The sequence below is a fragment of the Tricharina praecox genome (assembly GCF_024521635.1).
Source record: "Tricharina praecox strain CBS 144465 chromosome Unknown BZA05scaffold_20, whole genome shotgun sequence".
NCBI lineage: Eukaryota > Fungi > Ascomycota > Pezizomycetes > Pezizales > Pyronemataceae > Tricharina > Tricharina praecox.
In genome coordinates, this window is record NW_026250422.1 from 534,441 (window position 1) to 552,112 (window position 17,672).

A 17,672-nucleotide genomic window follows, 5' to 3' on the forward strand; every position below is an offset into this window, starting at 1 on the left:
CACTGCTGTCTTTGGAGGTCGATGGGAGATTAGTTTTCAACAGGTTGTCGAGTTTTTAACGTGCGAGGCAAGAAAGTAGAGTAAGCTGCCATGACCGGACGCCTGTGGGAGGGATTAGCTGGTGGTTCTACGTAGGCGCCGCAGGGTTGGAAATATCACTCGCACCGCGGGTTAGGGTTGCTGTGAGAGGTTCATTAAGCGCTGTATTTATTGGTCGAGAGGCGGCTGAGCAGAGGGAGAGGGTCAAAGACTTGTCGGCGCTGCGAGTAATGCTGGTTGGCAAGGCGAGGTACTCGTATGTTGCGTGGATTGGAGCGAAGTTACTGTGGTGTGCCCGGGGACCACATGCATTCCTATCACTTATGTAATCCGCGTGCCAAGACAAAGCATCATAGTGAGTATCACGTGCTATCAGTGTAACAAGGTAGCCCACTGCTCATCATCATCCTAAGCCAGGCCAAACACAAACTACCATCAACCGCCCCACCCATCTATCATCATCAACTCGCTCTCCATCTCCATCCATCGGCCATCCGTCTATACCGATCGATATATCACCAACCCTTCATACGCGCCCCTCCGACCACAATCGAGACATCAGCCAGCAGCCATGGCGCTCAATAGCTTCTTCCACAACAAAATCGAGTCGATGAAATTGGAGATCATCGAGCGGAACTCGAAGCTACGGAGATTAGAAGCCCAGAGGAATGACTACAACTCTCGAGGTATGCTTGAGCGAGCGGGACGGCTATGGTGGACTACGGTGGTGTTGCTGGGTGCGGAGGAGGATGTGGCGGGCTAGGCTAGCATGGTTCTCGTGGGGCGAGCATAGCTTTGCTATAGCAGTTTCCATATCTACCAACTCCATTGAACCCCCGCCCATCGCCAGTCTACTCTAGGAAGAGGTCGCTGACTTGCTGCAGTACGGCTACTCAGAGAGGAGCTCGGATTGCTACAACAGCCTGGATCGTATGTCGGCGAGGTGGTCAAGGTGATGGGTAGCAAACGGGTTCTGGTCAAGGTCCATCCGGAGGGCAAATACGGTACACTTATCTCTCCTCCGCGTGCGGCAAGTTGGGTTAGGTACTGACGCCGACAGTCGTCGATGTTGCGGACAGCGTGGATGTATCGAAGTTGACCCCTGGAAAGCGTGTCACCCTGCTGTCGGACTCCTACCGGCTGGAGAGGATATTACCCAGCTCTGTCGACCCTCTCGTCTCGCTGATGATGGTCGAGAAGGTCCCCGATAGTACATACGACATGATCGGAGGTCTTGACCAGCAGATCAAAGAAATCAAGGAGGTGATCGAGCTTGGACTCAAGCACCCGGAGCTGTTCGAATCCCTCGGCATAGCGCAGCCCAAAGGAGTGCTTCTCTACGGTCCCCCGGGTACGGGGAAAACCCTTCTTGCGCGTGCCGTCGCCCACCATACCGACTGCAAATTCATTCGTGTCTCCGGCTCGGAGCTGGTGCAGAAGTACATAGGCGAGGGTTCGCGAATGGTGCGCGAGCTATTCGTGATGGCTCGGGAACACGCACCCAGCATTATCTTCATGGACGAGATTGACAGCATCGGCAGCAGTCGTGTGGAGGGCAGCTCGGGCGGAGATTCCGAGGTGCAGCGAACTATGCTCGAGCTCCTCAACCAGCTCGATGGTTTCGAACCCACAAAGAACATCAAAGTCATCATGGCCACCAACCGTCTCGACATCCTCGATCCCGCCCTCCTCCGTCCCGGTCGTATTGACAGGAAGATTGAGTTCCCCCCGCCAACGTAAGCCTTCACCCTCCCCACCCCACGGATTTCGGGGATTAATGAAAAACAAAACAGTGTCGAGGCCCGCGCAGACATCCTCCGTATTCACTCGAGATCCATGAACCTTACTCGTGGCATCGACCTCAAGAAGATCGCCGAGAAGATGAATGGCTGCTCCGGCGCAGAGCTGAAGGGTGTCTGTACCGAGGCCGGAATGTACGCGCTGCGTGAGCGCAGGATCCACGTTACCCAGGAGGACTTTGGTAAGCCCCCCAGTGAGCTTATGTGGAGGTTGAATGTGTACTGATGGTTTGGTGGGGGATAGATCTGGCGACCGCGAAGGTCCTCAACAAGCATGATGACAAGGAGATGAGTTTGTCCAAACTCTGGAAGTAGAGTTATTGGGATTGCTGTTTGTCTTTCAATGGAATGTTCACCTTTTTTTTTTTACGCATGGCAATCATTTGGAGTGGTCGAGTAAATAAGCCGTGTAGGATAGATATACATGGGTATGTGCAAATGATGAGGGACCATTGCTCAGGTTGAACACGCAACTCGAACTGGATGTATTCCGCAAATGATGACAAGACAACTGAAATACGCTATAACACCCGCCAATAGATTCCCACTCCCCTCATCCAGCTACCGTCTACTGCTCCTTTTTGGAGCTCTTGATGAGTTCTATGCCAGCCGCGAATGCACCCTGCGCGCCCTCCTGCCGCCCCCAGAAAGCAGTCTCATCATCGCCCTCCACACTAATCGCGCCAGCAATACCAGTATGCTCCGTCTCCTCATCAATGCCCATGCTCTCTTGCAAATACCTTCTGCGGATCAAGAACCTCTCCTGCTTCTCCTTGATCAACCCCGGGGAGTCTAGCTTCGACAGGGCAACGCGGACGGCCAAGCTGGCGATGAAGTACACATGTTCGGAGAAGACAATGGCGATGAGGATTCCGGCGAGGGTCAGGGGGGTGGGCGTGTCGGTGTGGGAGAAGAGGTATATCAGTGAAGCCGAGGTCACGGAACCGATCCAGGTTAGGAAGCCGAGGTTGTTGAGCCACGGGCCGATGCTGTCGGCGCGGTGAGGAATTGGACGTTGCATCTCGACGCAGATCTTTACGGCGTCGCTGCGGAGCTCAATCCAGTTGTTTACTAGGAAGGAGCAGGCGGCAAGGGGCCACACTGGGGAGAAGAGGCAGAGGTAGCCGAACTATTGATCGGGTTATTAGGACTAGAGATTGCGGTGGATGGGGAATATGTATACCTGCATGCACATCTCGCGGAGATCGTCGGTAACGCTGTAAACACCCAGCTCCGACTCGTGCCGGACTCTATCAAGGAATGGGCGCTCCTCCGGTGCATCGTTGGCGTACGGGATCTCGTTTCCATTGCGCTTGTCCTGGAACTCCTTCGCCTTCTTGAAGGCCTTGCGCTTGATGTATGGCACGAGAGTTTCCATGGCCAAGTTCACAATCTGCGCCGTGACGGTGAAGTAGATGACCTGCTTCCGCAGCCTACCCGGGTTAACCTCGAAGATGGCCTGCGTGCCCATCTTCTCGTCTTCGGGCGCAGCCATCAAGCCGAGAACGTCGATGTAGGGAACGATCACATGGCCGAAGGGAATGTAGACGAATGCTGTGAGAAAGAGGGGAACGTAGGAGCAGATGAAGTTGAAGACGAAGATTTTCTGGACCATTGCCGCTTCGTAGGCAGATTCATGCTCGTAGTTTTCGAAGTCGGTCAGCTTTGTCGCAATGCCGGAGAGGATGCCCGTAAGGACTGGGACCATGACGGTCAAGATCACAGTGGGTGCGAAGGTCTGCCAAACAGACGAGGTCAGCCATATTCACGGTGGAGATCACAGCGGGTGGCATACCAGGACAGATTTGAACGGGCCATTATAGACCTCCGTAATCATGATCTCGATACCGAAAGTAAACGCATAGAGAGCTGAGAGGATTCCACTAGCACCCAGAGCGAACGGGATCTGCAAAGCCTGCCTGCAAAGCCTCTTCCACGCGGGAAAGACCTTCACAATCTCACCGGTGACCGGGTCTTCCTTCTCAGTCTCGGGCTGGAAGCGTGCGCGCTTGCTCTGGACCTGGGAGACATTGCGGACGTTCCAACGCACAGCGAGATCTATTTCCTGGCGCTTCCACTGCTCGACGAAGACGACTGACCAGAGGCAATTGAAGACCGCAAAGACGAGCGAGTACTGGGGAAGCACAAAGTACGACGCGCTTCCGATGCATGCCGCGATCACGAGGAACGAGAAGTAAGACTGCAGGAAAGCAAAGTAGAATGCCACCTATACCCTGTCGTTAGTGGTACGTCATCACTCAAGGACATTTAGTGGGGTTGCCTTTTCGCCAAACATGTCGCGGATGTTTCCCAGCTCCTCAGGTCCTACGGTCCACGTAGTCGACCATCGCTTCATCCAATCCTTGTTGAACTCATGATCGTGCAACGGGAAGATTCCCTCGACACACGACCACTCTCCCTTGCCAGGCGTGATTCCAGCGCCGCCCTCGCTCTGAGGAAGTGTAAGTAGCGAGTGGACGATTCGCAACCTCTCGGCTTCGGTAAGAGGTTCTTTATCTAGCGAGCGCTGCGTCTCGGTATCAGGGGCAGCGGGCCGGACACCATGAAGCCAGTCTTTGACTCTGAACGCGAGATTTCCGTTTAGCAGGCGTCACGGACAAGGTTACGTGGAGCATGCACTCACCTAGCCCTGTAGACCTCGCCAACCAGCTTCTGTGCCGACCGGATGCGAACGAACACCAGCAGCTTCCCTGGTAGGCCATCGCGAACCTCCGTACGCATTCCCACCTTATCGAGGTAAACTATCAGTTTCTCGAACTGAGCTGCGGCTTCATTCTTGTCTGTGTCGCATCGTCATCGCGTCAGCTCCCAACCCACCCAGACACCCAATTCACAGCAGAACTGTGGTTACCTTTTGCGTTTGCAAAGTTGAAGTTGACGACATAGTCGACGCCGACATTCTTCGTCGAGGGGGTTTTCTCATCGACTGGACTATCCATCCTGAAGAGTCTGAGGTATGCCTGAAAGATAGAGAACAGGAAGGGAGAGCGCGTCGTGGGAGAGTTGGAGTCTGATCCTCTCTGCTTTTCAGCGGGTGTGTTCATTCGATTCTTGCGGTCGTGCGGATGGTGAGTTAACTTTACTTGTTTGAGAACGGGACGGGACACCAAGCTGGCTGTGCAGTGCGAGCAACTGCGACCAGAATTGTTAGTGCTATGACGTAGCACGTGTTGTTGGCCTAGTCCTAGTGAAATTTGTGTGAACGCCAGCCAGCTTGCTACTCGTTGCTCCATGGGGATCAAGATCGAGGGAATCGGATTGCTGCATGGGCCTCTGTCTTGTATGACGGGAGTAACCGCAATGAGATCCCATTGCAGGGGCAGAGGTAGGGGTCGGAGCCTGTGGTTGCATAGGTCTGTCTTTCTTCTTCACAGCAGTGACCATTCTTCTCCACCCATTGACTGCGGCGTCTATTTCGGGTTCTTCAACGCAACAAGCTTGACAGATGTTCCACGTCCGGGCAACCCTCAGAATGCAATGTCGAGGTGCGATATCAGAGGTGAGAAGTCGGTAACCATTGAAACATCGCTGCTCTGGAGAACATAGCTAATGATTCGCAGTTTTATCACGGCCAACTACGAGCGTGGGCGCCCGGGCACTTTCGGAATCCGTTTCACCTCTGATGACTGAGGTCAAAGAGCTACACGTGTGTGCGGGGTATCTGTGGGAGTACCGACGACAACAAAGAACTCCAAGGCATTGAGGCGATGGGTGGAGCGCTCTGTGGTCGGGACTGTCAAGCTGAAACGCCTCCATACGGCCGTAGGTACTCTCGACTTTGTCCTGCCGTGGAGGGACCGCATTGGAGTCTCGACAATCATGATCCACGTGAAGCGGTGTCGGAGCGTTGGACGGTCCCACGCAATTACTCGAATATAGTACATCTTACTATGTGTTCCAACTATGATGGTGACAATACGAGTTCATGGACGAGGAATCATGATACCAATGTGACTTTATATTTGGAGAAGCTTTGCTCATGCTCATAACTAGTTGTCACTCCTCATTGCACCATCCGTCCAACACGGACCCATGAGTACCCATACACAGTTCTGCCATAAAATGAGGGTCTCCTCATCCTGGAATGACCGCGACATCAACATCCATCTTCCTCATTCGAACGATATTAGTTTTTGACATCTCGCACGATAACCGCCCTCGTCCCTCCGACTCCGACAGAACGGCAGCCAGCAATGTGTTTCTTCAGCCGATTCCGACAAGGCCCCGAAGAGCCCATCCATTCGCGTCCGCCAACGCCGGAGCCGGGCATTGAATATACCATCATACAGCTCGAAAACGTAGCGGAAAGAGCCGGCATCAAGATGAAAAACGGAAAGAAGAAGTTCTCGCAACGGGAGATTCAGAAATTGGATAAGGTATTGATCCAGATGAAGGAGAAGTTGGAGCGCATGGATCAGGCGGAAAGTAAGCAATTGAAGGTTGCGGCGATGTATAAAAGGGAGTCGGTACGGGAATGCCAGGAAAAAGAACTCCGAGAGTATACGGAACTCGAGGAACGAATGAAGCGAATTAATGAAGATGGGAGGAGTGGCAATTGACAGACACGTGTTGTAATCACAATACAAACGAGTTGCAAGGCTACTGGGTGGTTCGATTGACGAGATGGAGTGCGTGGATATCGGTGTGATGACTAAGATGGAGATACTCCATCATTCCGAGTGAGCCTTCCTGTTCGCAGATGTGCGTGATAGAATTTTGGCTCATATATAACGAAACTCCGGGAATCGGTTAACCACTGCGGGGTTCTCGTCTAAAGATTAAAAAATCCCCGATTGTTCATCCGGCAAAGGCGGGGGTCCGTCCGCTGGTAATGTGACGTATTGTGAACCGCCAGACAAACTACGGATACCTAAAGCAGAAATTGAACGAAATCGAGCTCATCTGGGAATCTTCAGGTTCATCAGGCTTGTCCAGATCCAAGCCATTCGATGACTTTCGTCATTACTACGCTCGTTTCGTCAGTGGCTCTGCTCGCCCGCGCAAGTCGAAGCGGTCTCGATCTCGCATGTGCATACCCGATGTAAGGGCTAAGGCGCATATCTTGGCGCCCAGCCGTGATGAGCTCATATTGGACGCACAGAAAGCACTGGTAGCCAGTTCGCTATCGCCGCCGCCGCCACATCTTACCCAACGAAGTGCACTGATCTGGTGCCGAGAGCCAGAAAGAAAAAAATATTCCGACACGCCGTCCATCCCAACCCTACGATGGCGTCGCTTCCGGTGTCCACACCAGGTTTCAGACCTCGCGCCTCTTCATCCTCCTCGCACACGTTTTCTCACAGTCTCCCACGGTCGAGTAAGGTTCTGCTACCTTCATCCGATAGTCAATCGATATCCCTCTCCACCGGCACAGCAACAGTCGAGAAGTCGACAACGTTAGCCACGATATCTACCCCAGCTGCAGGAGCTGCTGTCGAGCGAGCCATCACTACCAGAGCTCCGGCCATGTTCTCCTCTTCGCCTAGCGAAGCCTCAAGCTATCCCGGCAATCGGACATCGATGGTGTCTTTGGCAAGCACCACCGTCTCGAACTCGCCACAGTCTCAGAATTCCTCGGTAGTCAATCTAGAAGGGCAGAGCTCCATGCACATGCTCGGGACGTCCCCAGATAGCCAGAGCTTCACATCCGAGTACCACAACGGACAGGGCCGAAAGCGAAGACCGTCGGTGGCGGCGATAGCAACGGTTGCCACGTCTCCCGTCAACGTGATATCGAACCCAACGACCGCGCGGACGTCGACGCACGAAGGGATGGGCGTACAAGTAGTGGAGGCACCACATTCCCAGCGATCACGGTCGGCGATGTCGCGACAAGAAGGTCCCCAGTCAGTTGGATCGCCGAAAACATCGATGTCAAGCTCCCCCAACAACAAACGGACGTCGGCCTCGTCCGCGACTGCTTCGACTGCTGCCGCCGAAGCTCAAGAAAAAGCGCGAAAGTCGAAGGTGATCGGGCGGATCGGAGTGTGTGCTTTGGATGCGAAAGCGCGAAGTAAGCCGTGTCGAACGATCCTGAACCGGTTGATTGAAAATGGCGAGTTCGAAACGGTGATTTTTGGTGACAAGGTCATTTTCGATGAAGGTGCGTGTGTTCCTGTGTCCCTGTGAAACAGAGGTTTCCGAGTGCAGGGTGCATCCTGCGCCCCACCGTTGAGATGGGGGTGGGACGCCGTGGGGTTTTATTCTCTGCGGCTTCTGCCTGTCCGCTGCAAGGATGAGGCTGTAGTCATCTTTGGTACTTGGAATTCGCTAACTCCCGCGCCCGCCGCTCGCTCCCCCACGCAATAGCTGTCGAAAACTGGCCTACCTGGTGAGTCCTCACATCTCGTCTTGTCTTCGTCCCCTCATCGCGTCTTGTCCCCGTTCCCTCCTTCCTGTTTCCCCTCATCCCATGCCTGCTGTTGCCTGTCTCACAAGGATCATGGTCACATTGTCGTACATACGTGCGATATTGAGAATAAGTGTGAATCTCCGTATGGCGCAGACATGCATAACTGTACAACGGCAGCACTTCCGTGGTGCCGGAATGATATTGGTGATGTTCTGGGACGGTGTTCTTCGCCGTGTATCTCCCGCGAACGTTACGCAGGCTCCCGTGGAGTCCCGTCATTTTTTTGTTTGCACCCGATGCTCTAGCCGCATGGCCGGGTTGTTTGGCATCACCGCTTTTTAGAGCCAACGAATCAGCTAACGTTTCGTGCCCACGTGTCATCTAGTGATTTTCTGATATCTTTCTTTTCCACTGGATTCCCACTCGATAAAGCAATCTCTTACGTACAATTGCGCAAGCCATACTGCGTCAATGATCTACAGATGCAGCAGGTCCTTTGGGACCGGCGGCTAGTTCTTCGCATTTTGGACTCGATCAACGTTCCGACACCTAAGCGCATCGTTGTGTCACGCGATGGTGGTCCATATCTGACGCCGGAGCTCGCGCAACACCTGGAGAACCGGACTGGCGTTAGAGTACCGCCTCGAGGCGAATGGAAGATGCCGCAGAGGGTTGAACTTAGTGAGGACGGCGAGACTTTAATCGTAGACAACAAGACGCTCAAGAAGCCTTTCGTCGAGAAGCCAACGAGCGGCGAGGACCATAATATCAACATCTACTTTGCCGGTGGTATTGGTGGACGGAGACTCTTCCGCAAAGTTGGCAACAAGTCTTCTGAGTATGATCCAAATCTGAACCAGCCACGAACGGATGGATCCTTCGTCTACGAGCAGTTCATGGACGTCGATAACTGCGAGGATGTCAAAGCGTACACCGTGGGGCCCGACTACTGCCACGCCGAAACACGAAAGTCGCCGGTGGTGGATGGTCTGGTTCGCCGCAATCAGCATGGAAAGGAGATCCGATTCGTTACGCAGCTCGCCAAAGACGAGGCTAGTATGGCTTCACGAATCTGCGAAGCTTTCGGACAGGCTGTTTGTGGCTTTGATCTTTTGAGAGCCCACGGCAAGAGTTACGTGATAGACGTCAACGGGTGGAGCTTCGTCAAAGACAACAATCCTTATTACGACGCATGTGCATCAATTCTTCGGAAGACGTTTATCGCGCACATGCAGGTTAAGCAGACGAAAGAGGGCCTCCAGGAACAAGGAGCATTGGCCGCCGCACTCGCAAGAGGAAAGGAGGAAACTGCCCCGAAGAAAATCAACGGAAAGCAGAAACCTGCCAGTGGACATCGGTCGACGCTTCAGAATCTTCTTTCACGATCACCTTCGGCTTCAAGGCTATCCAGTCACCACCAGTCTGGCCTACAACAACCGCAATTGACATCGGCCCAGGCTTCGCCCTCGCAATCATCATCTAATGGCACACCTGCAGTTGGGGTTACACCGGTAGCTTCGCCGACCCCCGTGGCTCCCGTCCCGGAGGGTGAGGAGGTGAAGCAACCGCCCACTGCCCCGCAGCACAGTTGGAAGCTGAAGGGTATGGTTGCCGTTCTCAGACACGCGGACAGAACGCCGAAACAGAAGTTTAAGTTTACTTTCCACTCCCAGCCATTCATCGATCTCCTGAAAGGCCACAAGGAAGAGGTCATCCTCATTGAGGAAGGACTGCAGGATGTGGTCATAGCCACCCAGAAGGCCATCGATCTGAAGTCGGAGGATGGTGACAAGCTCGCACAGCTAAAAAATGCGCTGGATAAGAAGATGGGGTTTGCAGGTACTAAAGTCCAAATCAAGCCGATGTATCTGAAGCACCCCAACCCGGCGGATATTCCAAGTAATCCAGAGGACCCTTCCGAGACACATACCACTGTCTCTAATCGGGGATCTCCGGAGCTTGATAAGTTGCAGCTTATCATCAAATGGGGAGGAGAACCCACACATTCGGCCCGCTACCAGAGTCAAGATCTGGGCGAGTCTTACCGCAAGGATCTACTGCTGATGAACCGAGATGCCCTCGACGATGTCTCTGTTTTCACCAGCTCTGAAAGGAGGGTCAGCACCAGTGGTATGATTCTTCCGCTTCCTCTCCCCCTCGCAAGTTAGGGTGTACATGAATAAAATCTCCGTTTCTAAAACTTCCGTCTTGTTTCTATAGCACAAATATGGACCGCCTCTTTCCTGAACAAAAAACTAGATGACGATTTCGTGGCCATCCGCAAAGACCTGCTGGATGACTCCAATGCTGCTAAGGATGAAATGGACAAAGTATTTAGACCTGTTCCTTGATTCGATTTCCTCTCGGGCATTGTCACTAACTCACTCCAAGGTCAAGAAGAAGCTTAAGTCGCTCCTTCGCAAAGGCTCCAAAGCACCACCACAGTTTGCATGGCCGAAGGATATGCCAGAACCCTGGATCGTGATGCGCAAAGTAATCGAGCTGATGACCTTCCACCGGTTGGTGATGAACCAAAACTTCGCCCGCTTCGCGACGCAATCCCTTGGGTACTCCAACGGCGGCGGTGGGTCTTCAACCGGCTCCATCAAGGAGCGAGATCCCACCTCACTCGACGGAATCCAAAGCCGCTGGTGCTGTGGCGAGGACCCTGCCCTGTTTCGTGAGCGTTGGGAAAAGCTTTTCGTCGAGTTCTGCGACTCGGAGAAGGTTGACCCAGGAAAGATCTCGGAGCTCTACGATACCATGAAGTACGATGCCCTCCACAACCGTGCGTTCCTCGAGAACATCTTTCTACCGCCGACCTCCATGCTGTCCCAGGAATTGTTGGAGCGCGAGGGCTCGGCGGTTGAAGATTGGGACGATGGCAGTAGCGGCGGCTGGACGGATAGCAACAAACGCACGTCGATGACTGGCCCGCCGCTCGACTATGAGCGCGAAATCCGCGAGCAGCAGCCACCTCCGCAGAAGGAAGAAACGCGCAAGCTCGAGAGACTCAGGCGCGCGCGCAGAAGCTTCATTTACTCGGCAGTCGATACCCCCCGCCCCTCGGTCAGCGAGGAGGCGGGCAGGAAGTACCTCATGTCCACCGGCAAGACCAAGGCAAAAGCCGACGCGCGCCTGGTGAAGCTGCGGGAGCTGTATCGCTACGCCAAAGTGCTGTTTGAGTAAGCCACCTTTCCCTTTCCTATTCTACCACTCACTAACAGTTCCAGCTTCGTCTCACCCCAAGAATACGGCATAACCAACGACGAAAAACTCGAAATCGGCCTCCTCACCAGCCTTCCCCTGCTAAAACAAATCGTCAAAGACCTGGAAGCCGTCCAAGCCGCTTCACACGCCAAATCATTCGTGTATTTCACCAAAGAATCGCACATCTACACGCTGCTGAACTGCATAATCGAGGGCGGGATCCCGATCAAGATGGAGCGCAACGCGATCCCGGAGCTCGACTACCTCACACAGATCTCCTTCGAGCTATACGAATCCGAATCAAAACTCGAACCCGGCGAGAGCGAGGGCGACCCTAATAAGAGCGCGTATGCCATCCGCGTCGCGATCAGCCCTGGCTGCCACTCCAGCGATCCATTGGATATGCAGCTCGATAGCAAACATTGCATAGGCTGTAATCCGAAAAAGTCCCTCACGAGCCACCTCGATTGGAAGTATGTCGTCAATACGCTTAGGGAGAAGTTTCATAGGGTTAAGCTGCCGAAACACTTTATTCCTATTAATTTGGGCGAGGCGACGAAGGAGGTTGTTGAGGTTGAGGCGGAGGCGGGGAAGGAGGTGAAGGAGGAGGTGACGAAGGAGGAGGTGACGAAGGAGGAGGTGACGAAGGAGGAGGTGACGAAGGAGGAGCTGGTGGTGGGTGAGGCGGAAGGGGCGAAGGAGGATGGTGCTGTGACCGAGGTGAAGGAGGAGAAGACCGAGGAGAAGAACGAGGCTCCTCTGGCGGCAGAGACCGAGAACAAGAACAAGACCGAGAACGAGAACGAGCCAGCCGTAGCGGCGGCGGCGGTGGCGGACGAGTGTGCGATCGAAGACGACGAGCCGGATAGCGTGGCCGTAACGTAGAGGCAGCATAGACGCGGGTAGACTGGATTAGGTGCCTATGGATGGGAGTTTGCGGATTGCGAATTTCGGGGAGCTGGGTTTGGTTTAGTTTGGTTTACTTTTGTATTTTTTGATTTTTTGATTTTTATCTATCTGCGCTTGCTTACTTGAGTATGCTTTGATTTGCTTTGCTTTGCTTGGATGCGTTTGTTGTGTTGTGCTGTGACGAGATCTCTGCACGCTTAATGTTTACAATGTTTTGATTCACAATGTTTTGATTTCTTCGATGTTTCGAGTTCCGATGTCTGGAAGGAGGATATGATGAGCTAGCTAGGCTCGGACCTGAATCCTGATAGAGTAGAGCGGCGATACTCTAGACTTTTTGCTAGAGTGATGGATAGAGGATGGATAGAGATGAGTAGAATGACAACCATGTTCAAGAGATATGGGTAGAATGACAATCATGTTCATGTTCACAAAATATGACTCGTATCCTATCGACTCGTACTGAATTTCAACCTGGTACTTATTGTATCTTCACCGTATCTTCACGGTATCGTTTTGACAAGAGCATAGAGTACGTGAACAGGCAAGCACTTATACTCTAGTAGTTACCCCCCGTCTCTCACCTACCGCCGTCTAACCATCCCATCCCATCCCTCTCAACCTCCTCCCAGCCCATATCATCCCCCCCTCCTCACCCTCCCCTTCCTCCCAGAAATATCACACACCCACTCAGAACTCAGGGCACTCTGGAAGTATAGTATAGCGTATGCGATGCGGATTTAAACTGTAGCCTGCCGCGATTTCGCAGCAAGCGCATGCATGAAAAAAGATAAGGAACAGCACGTACGTTTCGTCGATACGACACAATAGTAAAAAAAAATCCACAATTACAATCCCAGATTGACAAAGCAGGACACGGAAAGAAAAGAAAGGAAAAATAGAGAAAAAAGAACTTTGTTGTTGAGAAAAGAGAAACGAAAACGAGCCAGTCATAAGAAATCTATCTATCTCCCCCCTCCCCTCGCCTCGCCTATCTCTTCTTGACCTCCGAAGCCCATCCCTCGATGCCGCCCCGACTGCCCACGGGGACGTCCACGCTTTTGTCCTCCATGCCCGCGGCGTCGGCCAAGAACTCGTGATTGCTCATACCGCCGGCGTTTGCACGACGCTCGGGGTTGAGCTCGAGCATGGGTATCAGGAGCTCCGAGATCTGTACTGCTTCCTCGGCCTGGTGGTGGTATTTCTCCCTGAGCACGTCCGGCAGCGCCCAGCGTCGGAGTCGGTGGATATTCCGCAGCTCGCCCTTGCGGTTGAAGATCTCGAGCGACCATTTGCCGTTCATGCAGAGGTGTCGCGGGAAGTTGCCGAGGAGCTCGATGATCTGCGCGATGTGGTCGTCGTCCTTGCCGTACTTTGTGCCCGACTGGGGGTCGAAGAGGTAGTCGCCCGTGATCAACTCGAATACCTAGAAACCACCACCGCGAAGTTAGGGCTGACACCTCGACGGACGGACAGAGAACAAGGGTATTGTCTAACCATGCACGCCATGCTCCAGATATCCGTGCTAGCACCCCACTTGGCTCCGAGAATGACCTCCGGTGATCGATACTGTCGAGTCTGGATATCGTTCGTGAAGTGCTGGTTGGTCCAGCACGCGTTTCCGAGATCCGCGATCTTGACAGAGATGATTCCAATTTCTGGTAGATCCTCGTTCAACTCGGACTTATCGAGTGTGATGCCGGAAATCTCCCGCGCCATGACGTCGCTAGAACCCCTCCGTCAGCATGCCCCCGCACTGTTCTCTCTCCTACTGAATATGTGACGTACGCTGTTCGCTCCCTCGACTTGTAATTCGCCTCATCCTCCTTACCACCGTTTCGTGCAATAGCAGTAGGCGAAGAGTCCGCGCTCGCGGTCCTCGACCCCCTCGCAGAACTCATCAATTTGCTCAGCGAGCTCTGGCTGTTGGTCTTCAGGCTCGAACCAGCGACGACATGCGACAACAGCTCCTCATGACGATGAGCGAAGGACGAGCAGATGGGACTCGGCAGCGGTTGACTGCCGGTGATGAGAGTCCGCCTCCGTCGCCTTCCGTTCCTGTCGCCCTTATCCGACCCGGGACCGTTAGGCCCGGGACCCTTCTTGACGTCCGCATCGTGCACGTAAGTTTTGACGATCTGCTCGACATCGCCGATTTCGATCAGGACGTTCTCCGGCTTCAGATCGGTGTGAATGATGTTGCACTCGCGATGCATGTAGTCGAGTCCCAATAGCACCTGCTTAGCAATCTGCTTCACCAGCGGCATGGGAATTCCGCGGTGATTGTAGCGCTTGATGAGTCCCAAAAGGTTCTCGCCCAACACCTCAAAGACCATGCAAACGTGCAAGCCGTTGGGTCCTCGGTGTTCGAAGGAATCCAGCAGCTGCACCACGTGCGCCTTGCCCGGGTGGTCCGGATTCGCCGTGACTATCCGCTGCAAGAGCTTGATCTCGTCCAGTGCAGTCTCGGTGTAGTGAGCAGCACTCCGAACAACCTTTAACGCAACATGGCGCCCGCACTCGTTGTCTCGGGATAGCCAGACGGTCGAGAAGTGGCCCCATCCCAGTTTCCGGATAACCTCGTATCGGCCCTCCTTGAAGGTTTCTCCGACCTGCACGGGGTGATACCCGCCCTTGCAGTAGTCCTCGTAATCCTCCTCCTCTGCTGTGTTTGTCTCGTCGTCGTCGCCATCCCTCGATGATACCGAAGACGTCCGCGAATCCACGCCATTGGATCCGGGTGTGTTGACGGTAAAGCCCGGAATGTTACTGTTGTTGGATCTCGATGTCGGCGAGGCATCACTGTATGACACCATCGTTCGTTAACTCTGCCGATACGGGAGGGGAGGGCGATGTGCGAGGCTAGCCGCTAAGGACACGCCATGAGGACAAGAGGGGAAAGAGAAAGGATAGCCGGTGCTCCTCAACATTTTGAGTTCAGCGAGGCGACACAGTGAATGTGTGTGTAGCAGGGCAAGGCAATGCTCAAAGAAAGTTCCAGTTACACGGGCTGCAAGCCAATTATACCGTAACTCTGTGCTAACTTTTTTGCCGGTATTTTTAAGGAGCAAGATGGGCCCACAAGTATGAGTGCACGCAAGAGTTGATCGACACATACCTGTCTGCTCTAGATGTTGCGGAAGCCTGGACCGACTGCTGGCCTTCGCCGCTGACGAGGATAGGTTTCAAGTCCTTTCTTCTCTTCTTGTTTCCATTTGCAGCCGCAGTCGCAGGCGCAGCTGGGGTCGTGGTCGCGGCGGCGGCGGTGGTGGTGGTGGTAGTCGGAGTCGCAGTCGCGGGCGCGGGACCGTTCACCACACCAGTCGCAGCACTGGCAACCTGCTTGACCTTGTTCATGGCTGTAACAGCGGCGACGGTGGGTATGCTGGTGGCGGCAGCGGTGGTGGCAGTAGTGGTTCCGTTCTGATCGCCGTTCATAGTCTTGCCCTGAGCGGATAGATAGAGTGGATGGAGGGGTTACGGCGGTGCTCGAGAACTTGGTGATGCGTACGGTACGGGACGGGTCGCTGCTACTGGCGCGTGTAGCTCGTCGAGTACTGCGTGTGTGCGTGTATATGTGTGGTTGTGGATGTGTATTATTGGTTCTGTTGCGATTAGGGGTCGAAGAGCTCAGCTGCGGGGGTGTAGAGGTGGGAGAAGGTTGTGGTGGTGGTAGTGAAGCAAGTTTCGTAGTGGTCGTTGGGAAGGTTCACACGCAGTCGCTGGCGGGGAAAGGGTTCTAGTATAGCGTTAGGTGGTAGTGTTGTTATGGTTGTTGTTGTTGTGCTTAGGAGGGTAGTAACGGTTGTGATAGTGCAGTAACAGGAGCAGTCGGGAGTTTTGGCGGGAGGGGAGGGGGAGCGTGAGATGTTGTGGAGGAGGACGACCGCGAAGGGGGGGTGGGAGGAGGAGGGGGGAGGGGTCGGTAGAGCGGCAGGAGCAGGGCAGAGCACAGAGCAGAGCAAGAGCGAGCGGTAAGAAGTCGCAATAACAAACCAACAATAATAACGAAGCAAAAGAGAGTCCAGACGTCGACGAAATAGATATAGGAGTCAGGATTCTATAGGCGAACGGGGGGGGATTGTCTTTTTTCTACTTGGATACATAGAGCAGATAGGCGTTCATGCGATTACATACTTGCTAAGCACGTCTGAAGTATGTATGCAGAGTTCATAGCATAGGCATATCCAAGCCCTGATATCTTCCCCGTACTCTACGTTCCATCACTCCCGGTGGTAAGTTAATGCTTGCAGACATCTACATCTACACACTTCTACGGATCATCGTTCGTTTGAAATGCGTATCGAGTATAAAGTACGAGTGGTGATGCGCCAGCTGTAAGAGGGAGGGAGAGAAGGTGGGTGTTGGCGGGGGCGGAGGCGGTGGTGGTGGATGGGAAAAGAAAAAGAAAAAAAAAAGGCGAAGCAAGAAAAGCAAAGCAAAAGAAGCAGGACCAGTAAGATCTCTCGTCACTGCCCTGTGCGATGAAAGCCATCACCACCGCTCACCGCCGCCCACCGCACCGCCCCAGCGCATCACAGCCAGTAGCACGGCGAACAATATCGACATCGATACCACTAGTACTACTATGCTAGGTACGGCCCATACTTAATTCCAACTACGGCGGAGAGTCTGAAGAACTCACAATCTTCCCCCAGCAAAGTTCGCATCGCATCATATGTAGGTTCACTTCGCCCAAATTCTATGCAGACATTCTAGTACATAGAAACTGCACCCCCCCTCTCTCTATCCAGCCGCGAAAAAAGCGGTGGCAGACATAGAGTAACTACAGCTTACCGCCACCCGATGCCCGTCCGCCAGTCTCGCAACCGCCAATCAGGGTCCAGGGCTCCCCTCCCCCCAGCGCCCCCACCAGCGCCCCAGCGCCACGAATAGGGTGGCAAAGAACAGGAACAAGAATAAGAAGAACAAGCAGAAGAAGTCACGCACACAGCGCGGGCCGAAATGCACCTCCTCTCGGCCATCCACACGTACTCCGACCACCCACACGCACCCCGAGCGCTCGACGGATGCCGAGTACTCCCCCCCCCCCCAGGAAGGAAGGAGAATATACCCCCCCTATGTACCCCTCCTCCCCTCCTCCCCTCCTTCCCCCCGACCCCCCGCCCTCAACCCTTAACCAACCCCCCCGCAGAGCCCTTCTACTGGCCAATCTGTTTCACCACGGTAATTTCCTCCGCTTCCATAGTCCCACCTCCTCAGCCCCTCGTCCTCATCCCCTCATCACCCCCCTCCAGAGTCCAACTCCAACAGTCAACTCCTTCTTCTGCTCGTACCTGCCCGTATGTACCTACTCAACTTCTTATAACCTACTCGACTCT

The 17,672-nt window shown here is 53.9% G+C and overlaps 4 protein-coding genes across 4 annotated transcripts; 2 read left to right on the plus strand and 2 right to left on the minus strand.

The window, feature by feature from the left end:
- The first annotated feature begins 445 nt into the window (after window positions 1-445).
- Window positions 446-2,305, plus strand: BZA05DRAFT_404541 (P-loop containing nucleoside triphosphate hydrolase protein). The gene is made up of 5 exons (XM_051484316.1): window positions 446-725; window positions 924-1,043; window positions 1,100-1,775; window positions 1,833-2,020; window positions 2,083-2,305. Exons 1-5 carry the CDS (start codon window positions 611-613, stop codon window positions 2,151-2,153), a joined length of 1,170 nt encoding a protein of 389 aa, XP_051337585.1. The 5' UTR covers window positions 446-610; the 3' UTR covers window positions 2,154-2,305.
- On the minus strand, window positions 2,306-5,063 carry BZA05DRAFT_404544 (calcium-activated chloride channel-domain-containing protein). Its single transcript, XM_051484317.1, has 6 exons — window positions 4,711-5,063; window positions 4,483-4,639; window positions 4,120-4,420; window positions 3,634-4,065; window positions 3,022-3,576; window positions 2,306-2,967 (listed from the first exon to the last, which is right to left on the minus strand). Exons 1-6 carry the CDS (start codon window positions 4,901-4,903, stop codon window positions 2,407-2,409), a joined length of 2,199 nt encoding a protein of 732 aa, XP_051337586.1. The 5' UTR covers window positions 4,904-5,063; the 3' UTR covers window positions 2,306-2,406.
- A 2,022-nt stretch (window positions 5,064-7,085) lies between these two features.
- On the plus strand, window positions 7,086-12,306 carry BZA05DRAFT_340691 (histidine phosphatase superfamily-domain-containing protein; the record flags this gene model as incomplete). Its single annotated transcript, XM_051480975.1, has 9 exons — window positions 7,086-7,962; window positions 8,169-8,190; window positions 8,597-8,790; window positions 8,860-9,446; window positions 9,669-9,713; window positions 9,759-10,341; window positions 10,432-10,541; window positions 10,603-11,396; window positions 11,445-12,306. 9 exons carry the CDS (start codon window positions 7,086-7,088, stop codon window positions 12,304-12,306), a joined length of 4,074 nt encoding a protein of 1,357 aa, XP_051337587.1.
- A 656-nt stretch (window positions 12,307-12,962) lies between these two features.
- Window positions 12,963-15,268, minus strand: BZA05DRAFT_120909 (kinase-like domain-containing protein). The gene is made up of 3 exons (XM_051478681.1): window positions 14,119-15,268; window positions 13,828-14,056; window positions 12,963-13,756 (listed from the first exon to the last, which is right to left on the minus strand). Exons 1-3 carry the CDS (start codon window positions 15,144-15,146, stop codon window positions 13,322-13,324), a joined length of 1,692 nt encoding a protein of 563 aa, XP_051337588.1. The 5' UTR covers window positions 15,147-15,268; the 3' UTR covers window positions 12,963-13,321.
- Window positions 15,269-17,672: the final 2,404 nt, after the last annotated feature.